Source organism: Perognathus longimembris, chromosome 6, assembly GCF_023159225.1.
Source record: "Perognathus longimembris pacificus isolate PPM17 chromosome 6, ASM2315922v1, whole genome shotgun sequence".
Classification (NCBI taxonomy): domain Eukaryota; kingdom Metazoa; phylum Chordata; class Mammalia; order Rodentia; family Heteromyidae; genus Perognathus; species Perognathus longimembris.
Window position 1 is genome coordinate 16625291 of NC_063166.1, and position 13786 is coordinate 16639076.

Here is a 13786-nt window from a genome sequence, read left to right on the forward strand (position 1 = left end):
GTCTGTTGCTGACTTCATCCTGTATCTGTTAGGACAGCAACGGCAGCTTGTTAAACGGCCCAACACTGCACGGGGAACTGGACCTCAGAGCCTCAGACCTAATACCGGTCGGACGCTGCCTGGGGAGCTCCGGTGCCCAAGTTCCAGAGGCACGGGATGAGCTCCTGAAATGGAAGGTAAATGGGAACTGCTTTGGGAAGAACAGGCGACGGAGGCTAGGGACAGTCATGAATTAAGCATCTAGTAATTGCAGAGCTTGCAGAGGAGGGAGGAAAGAACAGAGTGCTTAGAGTAAGTACAGAAATCGAGTAACAATTACAAGGAAAGATCAAAGGGAAGTGTTGTTTCTGACTTCTGAACTGTAGAAGAAAAAGGAGCTGAATTCATTCAGACTATGCAATTCTCACGTGATTTCTCCTTATCAATATTTTAGAATGATAATTTTGGAGTCTGGCAAAAAAGAAACCCTCGTTATCCATCTGTTAAATGCAAGAATCCTTGCAAATGGCTATTTGTCAAGCTTATTCAGAAGTGTGGCATTAAACTCGCCATTTTGAATGCAGACAGCTACCTTATTTAGTTCCTTGTATTAAACAGAAGTGCCTGTTTTTGTAAACTCTGTGTTTAACTTCTTAGTTCAAAAAGCATGAGGTTTCTTTCTTTCACATTTCTGCCCTTATGTATGAATTCAGCTGTTAAAATTACTTTTTTTTAAAGCAGTAAAAGCCTCAATGTTTGAAACATTTCTGAAAACTTCTGCTTGTAGCATTCATTTTTCTTTTACTTCAGTGCCTAAAATTAAACCTAGTTCTTTAGATATCCTTTCTTTTTGGGGAAAGGGGCGTCATAGAGCTTGAACTTTGGGCCTAGACGCTGCCCCCTGGCCTCTTACACTCAAGGATAGCACTCTACCACTTTGAGCCAGAGTGCCACTTCTTGTTTTCTGGTGGAGAAAAGAATCTCACAAACTTTCCTGCCTTGGCTGACTTTGAACCCCAATCCTCCTGAGTAGCTAGGATTACAGACATGAGCCACCAGCACGTGGCTTTGCTTTGTATTCTTGACAGCAATTAGTCATTTTGTTGTAGGGGTGTGTGTGTGTGTGTGTGTGTGTGTGTGTGTGTGTGTGTGTGTGCTGGTCCTTGGGCTTGATCTCAGGGTCTGAGTGATGTCCCTGAACTTGTCTACTCAGGGCTAGTGCTCTACTGCTTGAGCCACAGCTCCACTTCCAGATTTTTTTGGTGTTTCATGGAGATAAGATTCTCACACTTTTCCTGTTCAGGCTGGCTTCAAACCGTAATCTTCAGGTCTCAGACTCCTGAATATCTAGTTTTATAAGTGTCAGCACCCAGGAACAATTAGTTTTAACTGCCTGTTTAACTTTATTTTGGTGGCTATTATATGTTATTGTGATATTTAATTTGCATTAATAGCAAGGTTTTCAAAGGACTTTTAGAAGACTTTTCAAAAGTCTTTTTTTTTCTTTCTTCTTAGGGTGGGGGTATCATGGGACTTGAACTCAAAGCTTGGGCACTGTCCCTGAGCTCTTTTGCTCAAAGCCAGTGTTTTACCACTTTGAGCCACAGCTACACTTCCAGTTTTTGAGTGGTTAATTGGAGATAAGTCTCACGTGGACTTTTCTGCACAGGCTGGTTTTAAACCATGATCCTCAGATCTCAGCCTCCTGAGTAGCTAGGATTACAAGGCCTCACACATATTTTGCCTCATTTAGTGTGGAAAATTAGTTTAGCTGTGTGAGCCATGTGGTTAGTATCTAGGGACAAAAAAAATCTTAAAACAATACTCTTCCTGTGTAGCCCACAGAGGCAGGTCTCAGTTAACAATTATCTTAAGTCTTTTTAAATTCTGAAATACAGAGAAAGTGACATCGTTTCTGTTATTTCTAAGTAAAAAGGTATAGATTCAGAGAAACTTAATTTGGGCAGAAATTTTATGTCATCACCTTTCTTCTCCCCTAGATCTGTCCTCTGCTTGTCTCCCAGAAGGACATACCCTACTCCGATCAGCCACTTTTCAGGTAAGTTGAGACTTCCTGAAATACCACTTTACTTCTCAGTATGGGATTTTTTTTCTTCTATACAGTATGCTTAGCCAAAACACAGTGTTGGCAAATTATTTTGAATTCTCATCTGCCCTCACTTGGATCTGCCTCTCCAGGCTTCATATAGTCATTACCTTACTTCTTGCTTAGTATTTTGCCATGCTGCAGGGATGAGAGAGCTCCAACAGAAATTCAAAACCTGATTCTTTACTTGAATATATCTAAATAACTACTGAAAAAGCAAACAGTTAACCATAAGAAAGGTGAAATGGGCCCGGTGCTGGTGGTTCACACCTGTAATCCTAGCTACTAGCTGAGACCTGAGGACCATAGTTGGAAGCCAGCCAGGGCAGGAAGGTCTGCCTGGGCTCATCTCTAATTATGCACCACAAAAGGTGGAAGTGACTCAAGTGGTAGCGCACTATTCTTGAACTTAAGGACAGTGCCCTAGGCCCCGAGATCAAGCCCAGGACCATCATACACATATACATATACAGCAAAAGAATGGTGAAATGAGTACTGTGGAAATTAGAGAATGGAAAATTAAATATGATCGAGTGGAATTTTGTAGAGTTTCCTGGGGGAGGGGAGTATACAATTTATGCTACATCTCAAAGGATGATTGACATTAGAATAAGGAAAGTGTAAGAACAAGTAGAATGTAAGAAGTGAGGTTATAAGCAAGAGGTTCACAAGCCTTAGGCATTCCATGTATCTTCTTAACTCTTTGCATATGGAATACAGTCCATATGGAATTGTTTTTCTTTTTTGTAGTACTAGGGTTTGAACTCAGGGCCTCAAGGCCTCAAGTTTACTAGGCAGGCACTCATAAGTGTTAGAAATAGTGTGGGATGTTGGGGTGTCATGTAGAAATAAAGACATCAATTCAAAAGGAACTTGCCAAGGCAAAGTTTGTTTCTGCAGAAGTGTGTACCATTAGCCAGAAACTTGGCTAGCAAGTACAAAGAGTAGGCAAACTGCTCCCTTTTTTTTTTTTTTTTTTTTTTTTGCCAGTCCTGGGGCTTGAACTCAGGGCCTAAGCACTGTCCCTGGCTTCTTTGTGCTCAAGACTAACACTCTGCCACTTGAGCCACAGAACCACTTCTGGCTTTTTCTGTATATGTGGTGCTGAGGAATTGGCCACTGTGCCGCTTCTGGCTTTTTCTATATATGTGGTGCTGAGGAATCGAACCCAGGGCTTCATGCATGCTAGGCAAGCCCTCTACCGCTAAACCATATTTCCAGCCCAGACTGCTCCCTTTTTATCCCTAACCCAGTAGGCCCTTCCCCTCTGCTGACATTGGCTGAGCTCAGGTTCACAATCTGCAAAAGGATTCTTAACAAGATGTAATTAAAATTAAAGGAGCTTCTAATAGGATGTTTTAATTAAAGTGCTCAGGAAAGAGATTTATATAATTAAAATGTATTAAGAATGGCCAAGCACCTGGCCAAAACACAAACTCTTTAGAAAAATAATTCTCAAGATTAACAGAAAAGCCAGGCCCTGGTGGCTCATGCCTATAATCCTAGCTACTCAGGAGGCTGAGATCTGAGGATTATGGTTCAAAGCCAGCCCAGGCAGGAAAGTCTGTGAGACTCTTATCTCCAATTAACCACTCAAAAACTAGAAGTGTAGCTGTGGCTCAAAGTGGCTCAGAGACAGCAGCCAGGCCCAGAGTTCAAGCCCTTTGACCTACCAAAAAAAAAAAAAAAAAAAAAAAAAAAGATTGACAAGAAGCAAACTACTTTGATGGAAACGACACTTTTTTTACCATAAGGGAATCTTTGCAGTTCCTATTTCTCCTTGTGTAACTTCCTCCTCTCTAGCAGTCTGTCCTGCAAATTATAATCACCTTTGATTTCCTCAAAGTCTCAGTTCTTCATTTCAGGAACTTTTTATTTTGAACTGTAAGTTTGTTAAGGCTGATCCAATATAACCTTCCTGTAGGCTGTGTTTCTGCGATTCATGACCAGCCTTGAACTGAGTAATCCACTGGAAGGACTCACATGACTTGCTTGTCATAACTCATCACTAAAAATTACTGCAGCAGGCATGCAGTAAACATCAGAAGGAAAAGTATGTTCTTAAGTAGAGGGCAGAAAATCAGGTGCAGGCTTTCAGGTTTACCCTCTGTGACAGTTGTGCAAATGCACTTTTCCCTCTAGCTATGGAACTACAAAACTACCCTGAGAAGGCTGTTTAAGTTTTGGAATCTCTCAAGAGTTCTTAAAGGGAATTGATCACACTGCCCTATATTGACCACATTGCCCTATACCTGCCATATAATCAATTGGTTGTGGTGTAGACCCATACTACTATCCACCAGGTACACATAAGTGTCAAGTGTAAAAATCCATCCTGTGCCCCACCAACACAGAATAGCCTTGTTACTTGGATTGATGACTATAGCAATCCATAAGCGATTAAGAGCTTATTCAGAAAACTTGGATTCAGGCATCTCTGATAGTCAGCAAAGTTAGACTCAGAGTTAGAACTCGCCCTGTCCTTTTAGAGTGCTAGAACTCTTTATGGAAACGGATTGCCCTGCATTCAGTTATTTCATGCTGATAATATATTCCACCAGATTCTTGGAGCTCTTCCTCTTTGCAGCTCCTTTTTCTCCAGGATATATCCAGTCTGTTTTCAGCCTCAATAGTTCTTAGTTGCCACTTTGGTCCCCTCTTCCTAGCAAGACAATAGCTTTACTAGAGTTCTCTCTCCTTACTCTGCAGTCTGGCAGAGAAACATTGAGAGGACTGTGGAACTTACAGGAATCCATCTTGCTTCTGTCATGTTTGCTTTTCAAACATGATACCACTTGCTCAATGTTACTGCATACAGTGGGGGACTTAGTCCTGTTGGTCTGTTGTGGTTAGAAGCAGATTTCTAATGATTTAATATATTTTACCATTTCAAAACACAGTTAATGCACCATTGTCAAATACTTAATAAAAAAAGAAAAACCAGTTTCCTTGCATTGCCTCGGTGTCCTATCTCCTAGTCCATGATAGTATTTGGTTGGGTATTCTTGAAGAATACTATGATGAGCTACTATTTTCATGTTTCTACAAAGGAAAAACATGCCAGCATCATTTTTGTAGTTCATCTGTATTATGTCGTACTTCTCTTAGTATTGCTAAATGTTTGGTATTTCAGGAATCAGTGACATTCAAGGATGTGATCGTGGACTTTACCCAGGAAGAATGGAAACATCTGGATCCTATACAGAGAGATTTGTTCAGGGATGTGGCCTTGGAAAATTATACACACCTGGTCTCAGTTGGTAAGGATGACTTCCCTGAATTAAGATGAGGGATTGTGGAGGAAGAAGGTTCTCTTTTGTGTTTAACTGTGTTTTGCCTTTAAAGTTTAGGAATCAAGAGTTGCTAAATAATGAAACTTTTGTAGTTTCTACTCATAAGGAAAGGAGCAAGCCATGCAGCAGTGGCTTACACCTGTGATTCTAGTTATTCAGGAAGCTAAGTTTTAAACTTATTTAAACCCAACCCTGGCAGAATAGTCTCTGAGACTCTCTCTCCAGTTGACAAGCAAAATATGCTAGATTAGAGGTGTGGCTCAAGTAGTACAGCACTAGTCATGAGTGAGAAAGCCAAACAAGAACACAGGCCCGGTGTTCATGTCTCAGTAACACACATACACACACGTACACCAAACAAACAAACATGATTTCCTGAACCCAGATTAGTTTCTAAATTATACCTCTACCACATCTGGAAACTGACAACACTGAAGCTTTATGTTATCCTCAACATCACATTTGGCCCGCTTTTTCCTTCTTACAGACAGATTCTTTTGTCTCCTTTCTGAGCAGGACTCCAGGTTTCCAAACCTGCTGTGATTTCCCAGTTGGAGCAAGGGACAGAGCCATGGATTGTGGAACCAGGTGTTCCAGGACGTACCTTTGGAGGTGAGTAACAGATTTGAGCAAATGAGTACCATTGATTCCAACTACCAGACTGGTGGTAAAGGATTATATGCATTTATGTGTACCTACTCTTTGAAGTCTCCTGTGGAGAAATGAGAAACCTTCTACTCTAGATTTTCATGTTGTATCAGGTCACTGATTGTGGCAATATAGATTTTTTTTTTTTTTTGCATTCCTTTAGAAGAGGTGTTCTTCTGTGCCTTTTTTTCTGAAGCAAATCTCTTGATCTGGACTCTGGAGTCCCATCTCTTCCCACTTCCTTTGGGATCTTTTGTTGTTTTTTTTTTTGTTGTTGGTTGTGGGGCTTGAACTCAGGGCCTGGGCTGTCCCTGAGCTCTTTTACTCAAGGCTAGTATCCTACCACTTTGAGCTATAGTTAGTTCCATTCCTGGAAGTGGAGATGAGTCTCATGGACTTGGGCTGGCTTTGAACTTCAATCCTCAGATCTCAGCCTCCTGAGCAAACATGAGCCATCATCACTCAGCTCCTTTGGGACTTTGATCTTATAATTGTCCTCTCACTTTTTGGCTCTTACAATTTCCTATTTTGAATTTACAGGCTCCCTTACTGTTGCCATCAAACAAATGGCCTGTCAGTGTTGACTACTCTGTATTAGTTGGTAACTTTCTGATCTGGGTAATACTATACTTCTTGATTGTCTGCTTTTCTGACTTCTTGTTTCTTCTATTTTGTGTTTGTTGCTATATTTATTTTTATTGATAAGCTTTCATTAGTACACATACATGCACACATATATGACTACATGTATATAAATAATTTTTCTTTTCCTACTGGGGATTTGAACTCAGAACCTCACACCTGCTAGACTGGTATAGCACTGCTGTTCCATATCTGCAGCCCTATTTTTCACTGGTTATTTTTAGGATAGGGCATTGCTTCCTTCCAGGCATGGGCTTGAGCCATACCCCACCTATTCTAGGCTTCTCAACATTGTACACTCTTGGATCCAGCTTCCATCCACCTTTTCTTCCTTTTATCCTGGGTAGGACTGGTACTAAGATCCTCCCAATTTCATCCTCTTAAGTATCTTGAGATGACAGGCACATACCACTGGGCCTGCTGTGGTTTGACAAGAGGTCTTGTAAACTTTTCTACCTGAGCTCTTCTTGAACCATTCTCAGTCTCCCAAGTATCTAGGATTAAAACCATGAATCACTAATGTGCTGTGTGTTATCCATCCCATTACCCTCAACACTCTTAATAATTTCTTAACCTCAGCTCTTTCCTCACATATATTCTCATGGCTTCTTTTCCTTTCCTTCATTTGAGCTGATATTTTATATCTTTTTTTTTGCCAGTCCTGGGGCTTGAACTCAGGGCCTGAGCACTGCCTCTGGCTTCTTTTTGCTCAAGGCCAGTACTCTGCCACTTGAGCCACAGTGCCACTTCTGGCCTTTTCTGTATATGTGGTGCTGGGGAATCAAACCCAGGGCCTCATGTATACAAGGCGAGCACTCTTGCTCCTAGACCATAGTCCCAGCCCTATATCTTTTATTTTAACAACCTGGATATCCTCCTACTTCTTCCACTTCCAAAAAACTATTATAGTGCAGTCTTTCATTTAATTTCCTAATTCTTAAAATTCCTAGACTTAAACTTATCTTCCTCCCCTGAATTATATCCTCTACTATTCACAAATGTCTAATTCCTAGCAATGATGCAACATTTATTTCAGTATTCTGGGCTAACAACCATGAGAGGCCTAGCCATCTTTAAATCATAATTCTGGGATTTTTTTTATTTTTTATTTTTGGTTAGTCATGGGGCTTAAACTTGGATATAACTGTCTCCTCAAAAAATCTCCTGGAAGCTTTACTTTTAGTTGTATTAGATCATTCTCCCAATGTCAGTTTTTTCTTCCATTTCCCTCCTTTCTTTCTTCCTTTTTTTTCTTTTTATTATGTTCTTTTTTTCTTTCTCTCTTTATCTTCTCTGTCTCTCTCTCCTTCTCTTTTTCTCACTCTCTTTTTCTCTCTCCTTTTTCTTTTCTTATATCCAGAGAATACTGACATTTATTTTCAGAATCTAGGCTATTCTTATTGGGGTAAGGCAGTACCTCAGTTTTGTTTTTGTGGCCAGGGATGGTAAGCATTTCCTCATGTGTTTCTTTTGACATTTATTTTTCTTCAGAGTGGAATACAAGACTTGAAAATAGTACAAATATTTCTGTGGAAGTGCTATCTGTAGAAGCACCAGTTGAAAAACACAAAAAGGATGGTGTGGTAGAAACTTGGGAATCTGAAGGCAGTATAGAGAGACAGCAAGCAAACGAACAGATATCAGCAAGAGAAATAAAAGTAACTAAAAAGGCAATACCCCCACAGGAGAGAGGTGAATTTGTAAAAAGCAGCAGTGTAAAGTCAAGCCTAATAACAGAGCAAGAAATATCTCCAGAACAAATCTCTACTAAAAAAAGTGTCAAACAGAAGTCACACGCTATTAAAAAAGAGAAGTCTTGTAAATGCAATGAATGCGGTAAAGCTTTCAGCTATTGCTCAGCTCTCATTCGCCATCAGCGAACACACACTGGAGAAAAGCCTTACAAGTGTAACGAATGCACAAAGGCTTTCAGCCGGAGTGAAAACCTTATAAACCATCAAAGAATGCATACTGGAGATAAACCATACAAATGTGATCAATGTGGAAAAGGTTTCATTGAGGGTCCCTCTCTTATACAACATCAAAGAATCCATACTGGAGAAAAACCCTTTAAATGTGATGAATGTGGGAAAGCCTTTAGTCAGAAGACTCACCTTGTTCAGCATCAGCGGATTCATACTGGTGAGAGACCATATACTTGTAATGATTGTGGGAAAGCCTTTAGTCAGAGAGGCCACTTTATGGAACATCAGAAAATCCATACAGGAGAAAAACCTTTTAAGTGTGATGAATGTGATAAGACCTTCACCAGAAGCACACACCTCACTCAGCATCAAAAAATCCACACTGGAGAGAAAACCTATAAATGTAATGAGTGTGGGAAGGCCTTCAATGGACCCTCAACATTTATACGTCATCATATGATTCATACTGGAGAAAAACCATATGAATGCAACGAATGTGGGAAAGCCTTCAGCCAGCACTCAAACCTCACTCAGCATCAAAAAACACACACTGGGGAGAAACCATATGATTGTGCTGAATGTGGAAAATCTTTTAGTTACTGGTCATCCCTTGCTCAGCATCTGAAAATTCATACTGGTGAAAAACCATACAAATGCAATGAATGTGGAAAGGCCTTCAGTTACTGTTCATCCCTTACTCAGCATCGGAGAATTCATACTCGAGAAAAACCCTTTGAATGCAGTGAATGTGGGAAGGCTTTTAGTTATCTCTCCAACCTGAATCAACACCAGAAAACGCACAGCCAAGAGAAAGCCTATGAATGTAAAGAATGTGGGAAAGCCTTTATTCGGAGTTCATCTCTTGCTAAGCACGAAAGAATTCATACTGGAGAGAAACCTTATCAGTGTCACGAGTGTGGGAAAACGTTTAGCTATGGCTCATCCCTTATTCAGCATCGGAAAATCCACACTGGAGAAAGACCTTACAAGTGTAATGAATGTGGGAGAGCTTTCAACCAGAATATACACCTTACACAGCATAAGAGAATTCACACAGGAGTAAAGCCTTATGCGTGCCCCAAGTGTGGTAAGGCCTTTCGACATTGTTCATCCCTTGCTCAACATCAGAAAACACACACAGAAGAAAGACCTTATCAGTGTAACAAATGTGAAAAGACATATAGTCAGAGCTCCCATCTGACTCAGCATCAGCGAATTCACACTGGAGAGAAGCCCTATAAGTGTAATGAATGTGACAAGTCCTTTAGCCGGAGAAATCACCTGATAGAACACAAAAACACTCACACTGGAGAGAAACCTTATAACTGTAATGAATGCACAAAGACTTTCACCCAGAGCACATACCTTATTAAACACCAGAAAATTCATTCTGGGGAGAAGCCTTTCAGATGTAGTAGTTGTGGAAAATCCTTCCGGTATCATTCTGCTCTCAACAAACATCAGAGAGTACTACACCCTGACATGTCTACACTAGAAACATCATAAATGATTTTGCTTTACCCACTTGTTAAACACTGAAGATTCAGTGGATGATAAACCACTCAAATTTTTTTATCTTTTTACTCTCTTGCTGTGGAGTGGAAAGTACATTGTGCCAAACAAAACCAATTTTGTTAATGAACAATTTTGTGACATTAGAAAAATGCAACTATTTTAAGCTTTCTGAAATGAAAGATTTGGAGTAGATGGTTTCAAAGTTAGTTTAGAATTTTATACTAAGTTTTGTATATTTACAATATGTTCTTATTGCTATGTATTGGCATTGTATGTGCTGCATCTAGAATGTATGTTTATGCATGTTTTGCTGGTAGAAGGAACTTGTGCTTTAGTAACTACGAACCCATTATACTCCTATCTTAATGCACTTGCTTAAATAACTTGTTTCTAATAAAAAGAATTATAAAACATCCTCAAATTCAGGGGTATGTAATAAATAGCCTAACTTAGTATTGAGTATTAAAACTTCCTATGTAGGCCTGTAATCCTAGCTTGATTTGAGAGGATCACTTTGAACTTAGGACTTTGTATCTAAACTTGATGTGGAAGGGTACCCATAATGCTTTCATTTCTAGTATGTTGTTAAAATGCTAGATATTTATCTAGGATTTTAGATGTCTACTTTTATATTTATACCATTATTATTGAACTTTAGATGTTCGTAGGAATTACCTGGCGTCTTGGTTTGGTCTGATAACAAATTACCATTGAGGCTGGGCCTTAGTGGCACATACCTGTATTCCTAACTACTCAGGAAGCTGAGATCTGAGGATTGTGGTTCAAAACCAGTCCAGGCAGGAAGGTTTGTGAGACTCTTACTTCCAATTAACTACCCAAAATAAACTGGAAGTGGGGCTGTGGCTCAAGTAGTAGAGTACTAATCTTGAGGAAAAAAAAAAACCAAACAGCTCAAGGACAATGCCCAGGACCCCAACTGGCAGGCACATGCACAAGCAGACATACACACACACACACACACACACACACACACACACACACACACACACACATCACCATTGACTAAATGTGGTTCCAATAGAAATTTATTTTTCACAGTCTGAAGGCAAGGAAGTCTTAAAATGAAGGCTCTGGTAGATCTGGTCTCTGGTGAGGACCCACTTCTTGGATATGCACAGCTGTCTTATACACTGTAGGGTCAGTTGGCTTCTTCACCAAAGTGCAAAAACTAAATCACAGGGAAAATAATAAGTCATTTCACTTATCCTGTGCAAGTAATAGTCACTTCAATTATCCTGGCCGCCTTCAGTAGCAGGTGACAGATAGTGCAGAAACATACTGGAGAAGTGTATTCCATAGTCCATATGACCATTTGTCATGTGGCCCTGTTCAGTAAACAGCCAAAAAGTGATGGGTCCCTTATATTTTCTCCATACATAATTTAGTTCTGGTTTAATTTATCTGGGTAGAGAGAGCCTTGAATGTGGAGAACTCTGAAATTGGGATTGCACAGAAATTATTCATCATTTGCAGAAATGAAGGGGTTTTTGTTTGTTTGCCAGTCCTGGGGCCTGAGCTTCTGTCCCTGTCACTGTCCCTGGCTTCTTTTTGCTCAAGGCTAGCGCACTACCACTTGAGCCCAGTGCCATTTCCTGCTTTTTCTGTTTATGTGGTGCCGAGGAATTGAACCCAGGGCTTTGTACATGCAAGCACTCTACTGCTGAGCCATATTCCCAGCCCCAGAAATGAAGTTTTTAGACTCCACAATTGAAAAAAAAAAAACAAAAGCCAACTGCAGTTCTTTTTGCTTAAATACCTAATGACTGACTTGCATTGGAATAGTGTCACCTCCTTAAATGGAGATTCCAGATGTGAAGAAGAGATAAAATTTAGGAAACAGTGCAGCCATTTAAATATCAGCACACCACTCTCTTCTCTGCTTTTTTTTTTTTTTTTTTTTTTGTCCTGGAGCTTGCACTCAGGACCTGGGCGATGTCCTTGAGTTTTTTTGCTTAAGGCTAGTGCTCTGCCACTTGAGCCACATCTCCACTTCTGCCTTTTTTTGGTGCTTAATTGGAAATGAGGTCTTATGGACTTTCCTGCCCAGGCTGGCGTTGTACTGAGATTCTCAGATCTCATCCTGAGTAGTTAACATTACAGGTGTAAGCCTGTAATTTTAATAAATGTTTAATAAAGTTTTTTTTAAAATAGTGGAGACCTGGTTAGACTTATTTAAAGGTAACAAAATATATCACTCAAAAGGGAGAGATTGAAAATTGAATATGCGAGCAAAACTTATACATACAGGAGGAGGAGGCAGAAAAAATGATATCTAAGAGTTGCAATGGATATTTGCTAAGCAATGGGTGTAAGAGGTGTGAAGAGCAGAAGGTTGTGGGTGGAGAGCAGATGACAGGCACATTTTAAAGGCAAAGGAGGAGAGGAGCTTTTAGAACAAGAATTAGTAATAGAAAGACAGGGTTTTCATCAGTGGGATGGGAAAAGCACAGGCAACAACACTGTTTTACCCCCAGGCATGGGGCTATCTGCCAGTAGGTCTCAGGATTCCAAATAAAAGGCAGGATATTTGCTAAACAATTTATCTTTATGGACATTGATTCCATAAACATACATTGAGCAGCTACTCTTTCAGGGACATTGATGATATTCAGGATGAGCAGAGACATAAGAGTATCGATTGCCAAGGACATGTATGTATCAACAGTTTGACTAGGTGAAGGGTTGATGCAGGTGTAACATGGTTTGCATCTCAATGTACTTTGTTCCTTCAAGCACACACAAATGTGCTTGAAATTGGCAGAGGCAACATGTATGGTTTCTCCATAGGGAGGTCTTTAAACTCAGAAAAATAGGAATTCTGCATCAGAGAAGCAGTATCTGAAAAGAAAGTGATCTGAAGATGTTAAAGTATAGAACGAATGATCTGGGAAGAGTTGAGATTTATTTAGATCCAGAGATACTGGGGGAAAACTAAAGAGGATGAGTCCAGGAAAGGGAGTCACAAAGACTATGAAAATGAGTGTGGAAATGACTTCTGAAAGAGGCCAAGGTAACTTGAACATGAGACAGAAGAGGATTAGCTGGCTTCTATTCTAAGTGGAATGCTGGTATATACTTAAACAACTTTCTTGTAGAAAATTTCACCATAGTTTGATGAATGTCCATGTATCCATTATCCAGATTCAACAGTGATCAATACTTTGCCATTCTTGTTCAACAATCCCTACTTTTTTATTTATCCCTGGAATGGGTAGTTTGTTTTATAGGGGACTGAACTCAGTGCCTCACACTTTTCTAGCTTGCTTGCTTGCTTTCTTGCACTCAACTTCTCAAGCACATTGAACTAGACACCATTTAACTTGCTAGTATGTAGCTCATAATGGTGTTTTCCTTTAAACAGACCATAATAGTACCACAACTAATGAATAATTTTATAAAGGTGTTTCAACAATAGCAGTTCAACAATTAAATAATTTAATAGGGACTGCAAATAGTACTGGTGTTTTGGAAGCTGGCAAAGAAATGCTGACATGTAGGGCACAATATTAGCTCTTAGATGATACCACTGAAAACTACATAAGAATACTAACATTAAAAACTCTACTTTCAGAGATCATTTCTATGGTTTGTTACAAGAATACTAAATAGGAAAGTTTCAAGATGAATAGATAGTAAATTGTGAAGTATGAAACCTT

The 13786-nt window shown here is 39.8% G+C and overlaps 1 protein-coding gene across 5 annotated transcripts in view; it reads left to right on the forward strand.

The window, feature by feature from the left end:
- Znf184 (zinc finger protein 184) overlaps positions 1 to 10523 on the forward strand; it is an 11429-nt gene extending 906 nt beyond the window's left edge. For 3 of the 5 annotated variants that reach the window (XM_048348241.1, XM_048348238.1, XM_048348240.1), the window contains exons 2-6: positions 38 to 176; positions 1980 to 2038; positions 5220 to 5346; positions 5896 to 5991; positions 8161 to 10523. In XM_048348241.1, coding sequence (XP_048204198.1) covers positions 170 to 176; positions 1980 to 2038; positions 5220 to 5346; positions 5896 to 5991; positions 8161 to 10100 — 2229 coding nt within the window. In that variant the 5' untranslated portion in view covers positions 38 to 169 and the 3' untranslated portion in view covers positions 10101 to 10523. Of the gene's footprint in view, positions 1 to 32; positions 177 to 1979; positions 2039 to 5219; positions 5347 to 5895; positions 5992 to 8160 lie in introns of all 5 variants that reach the window. The other 2 variants (XM_048348239.1, XM_048348237.1) reach the window with 1 other exon arrangement.
- The last annotated feature ends 3263 nt before the right edge of the window (positions 10524 to 13786 follow it).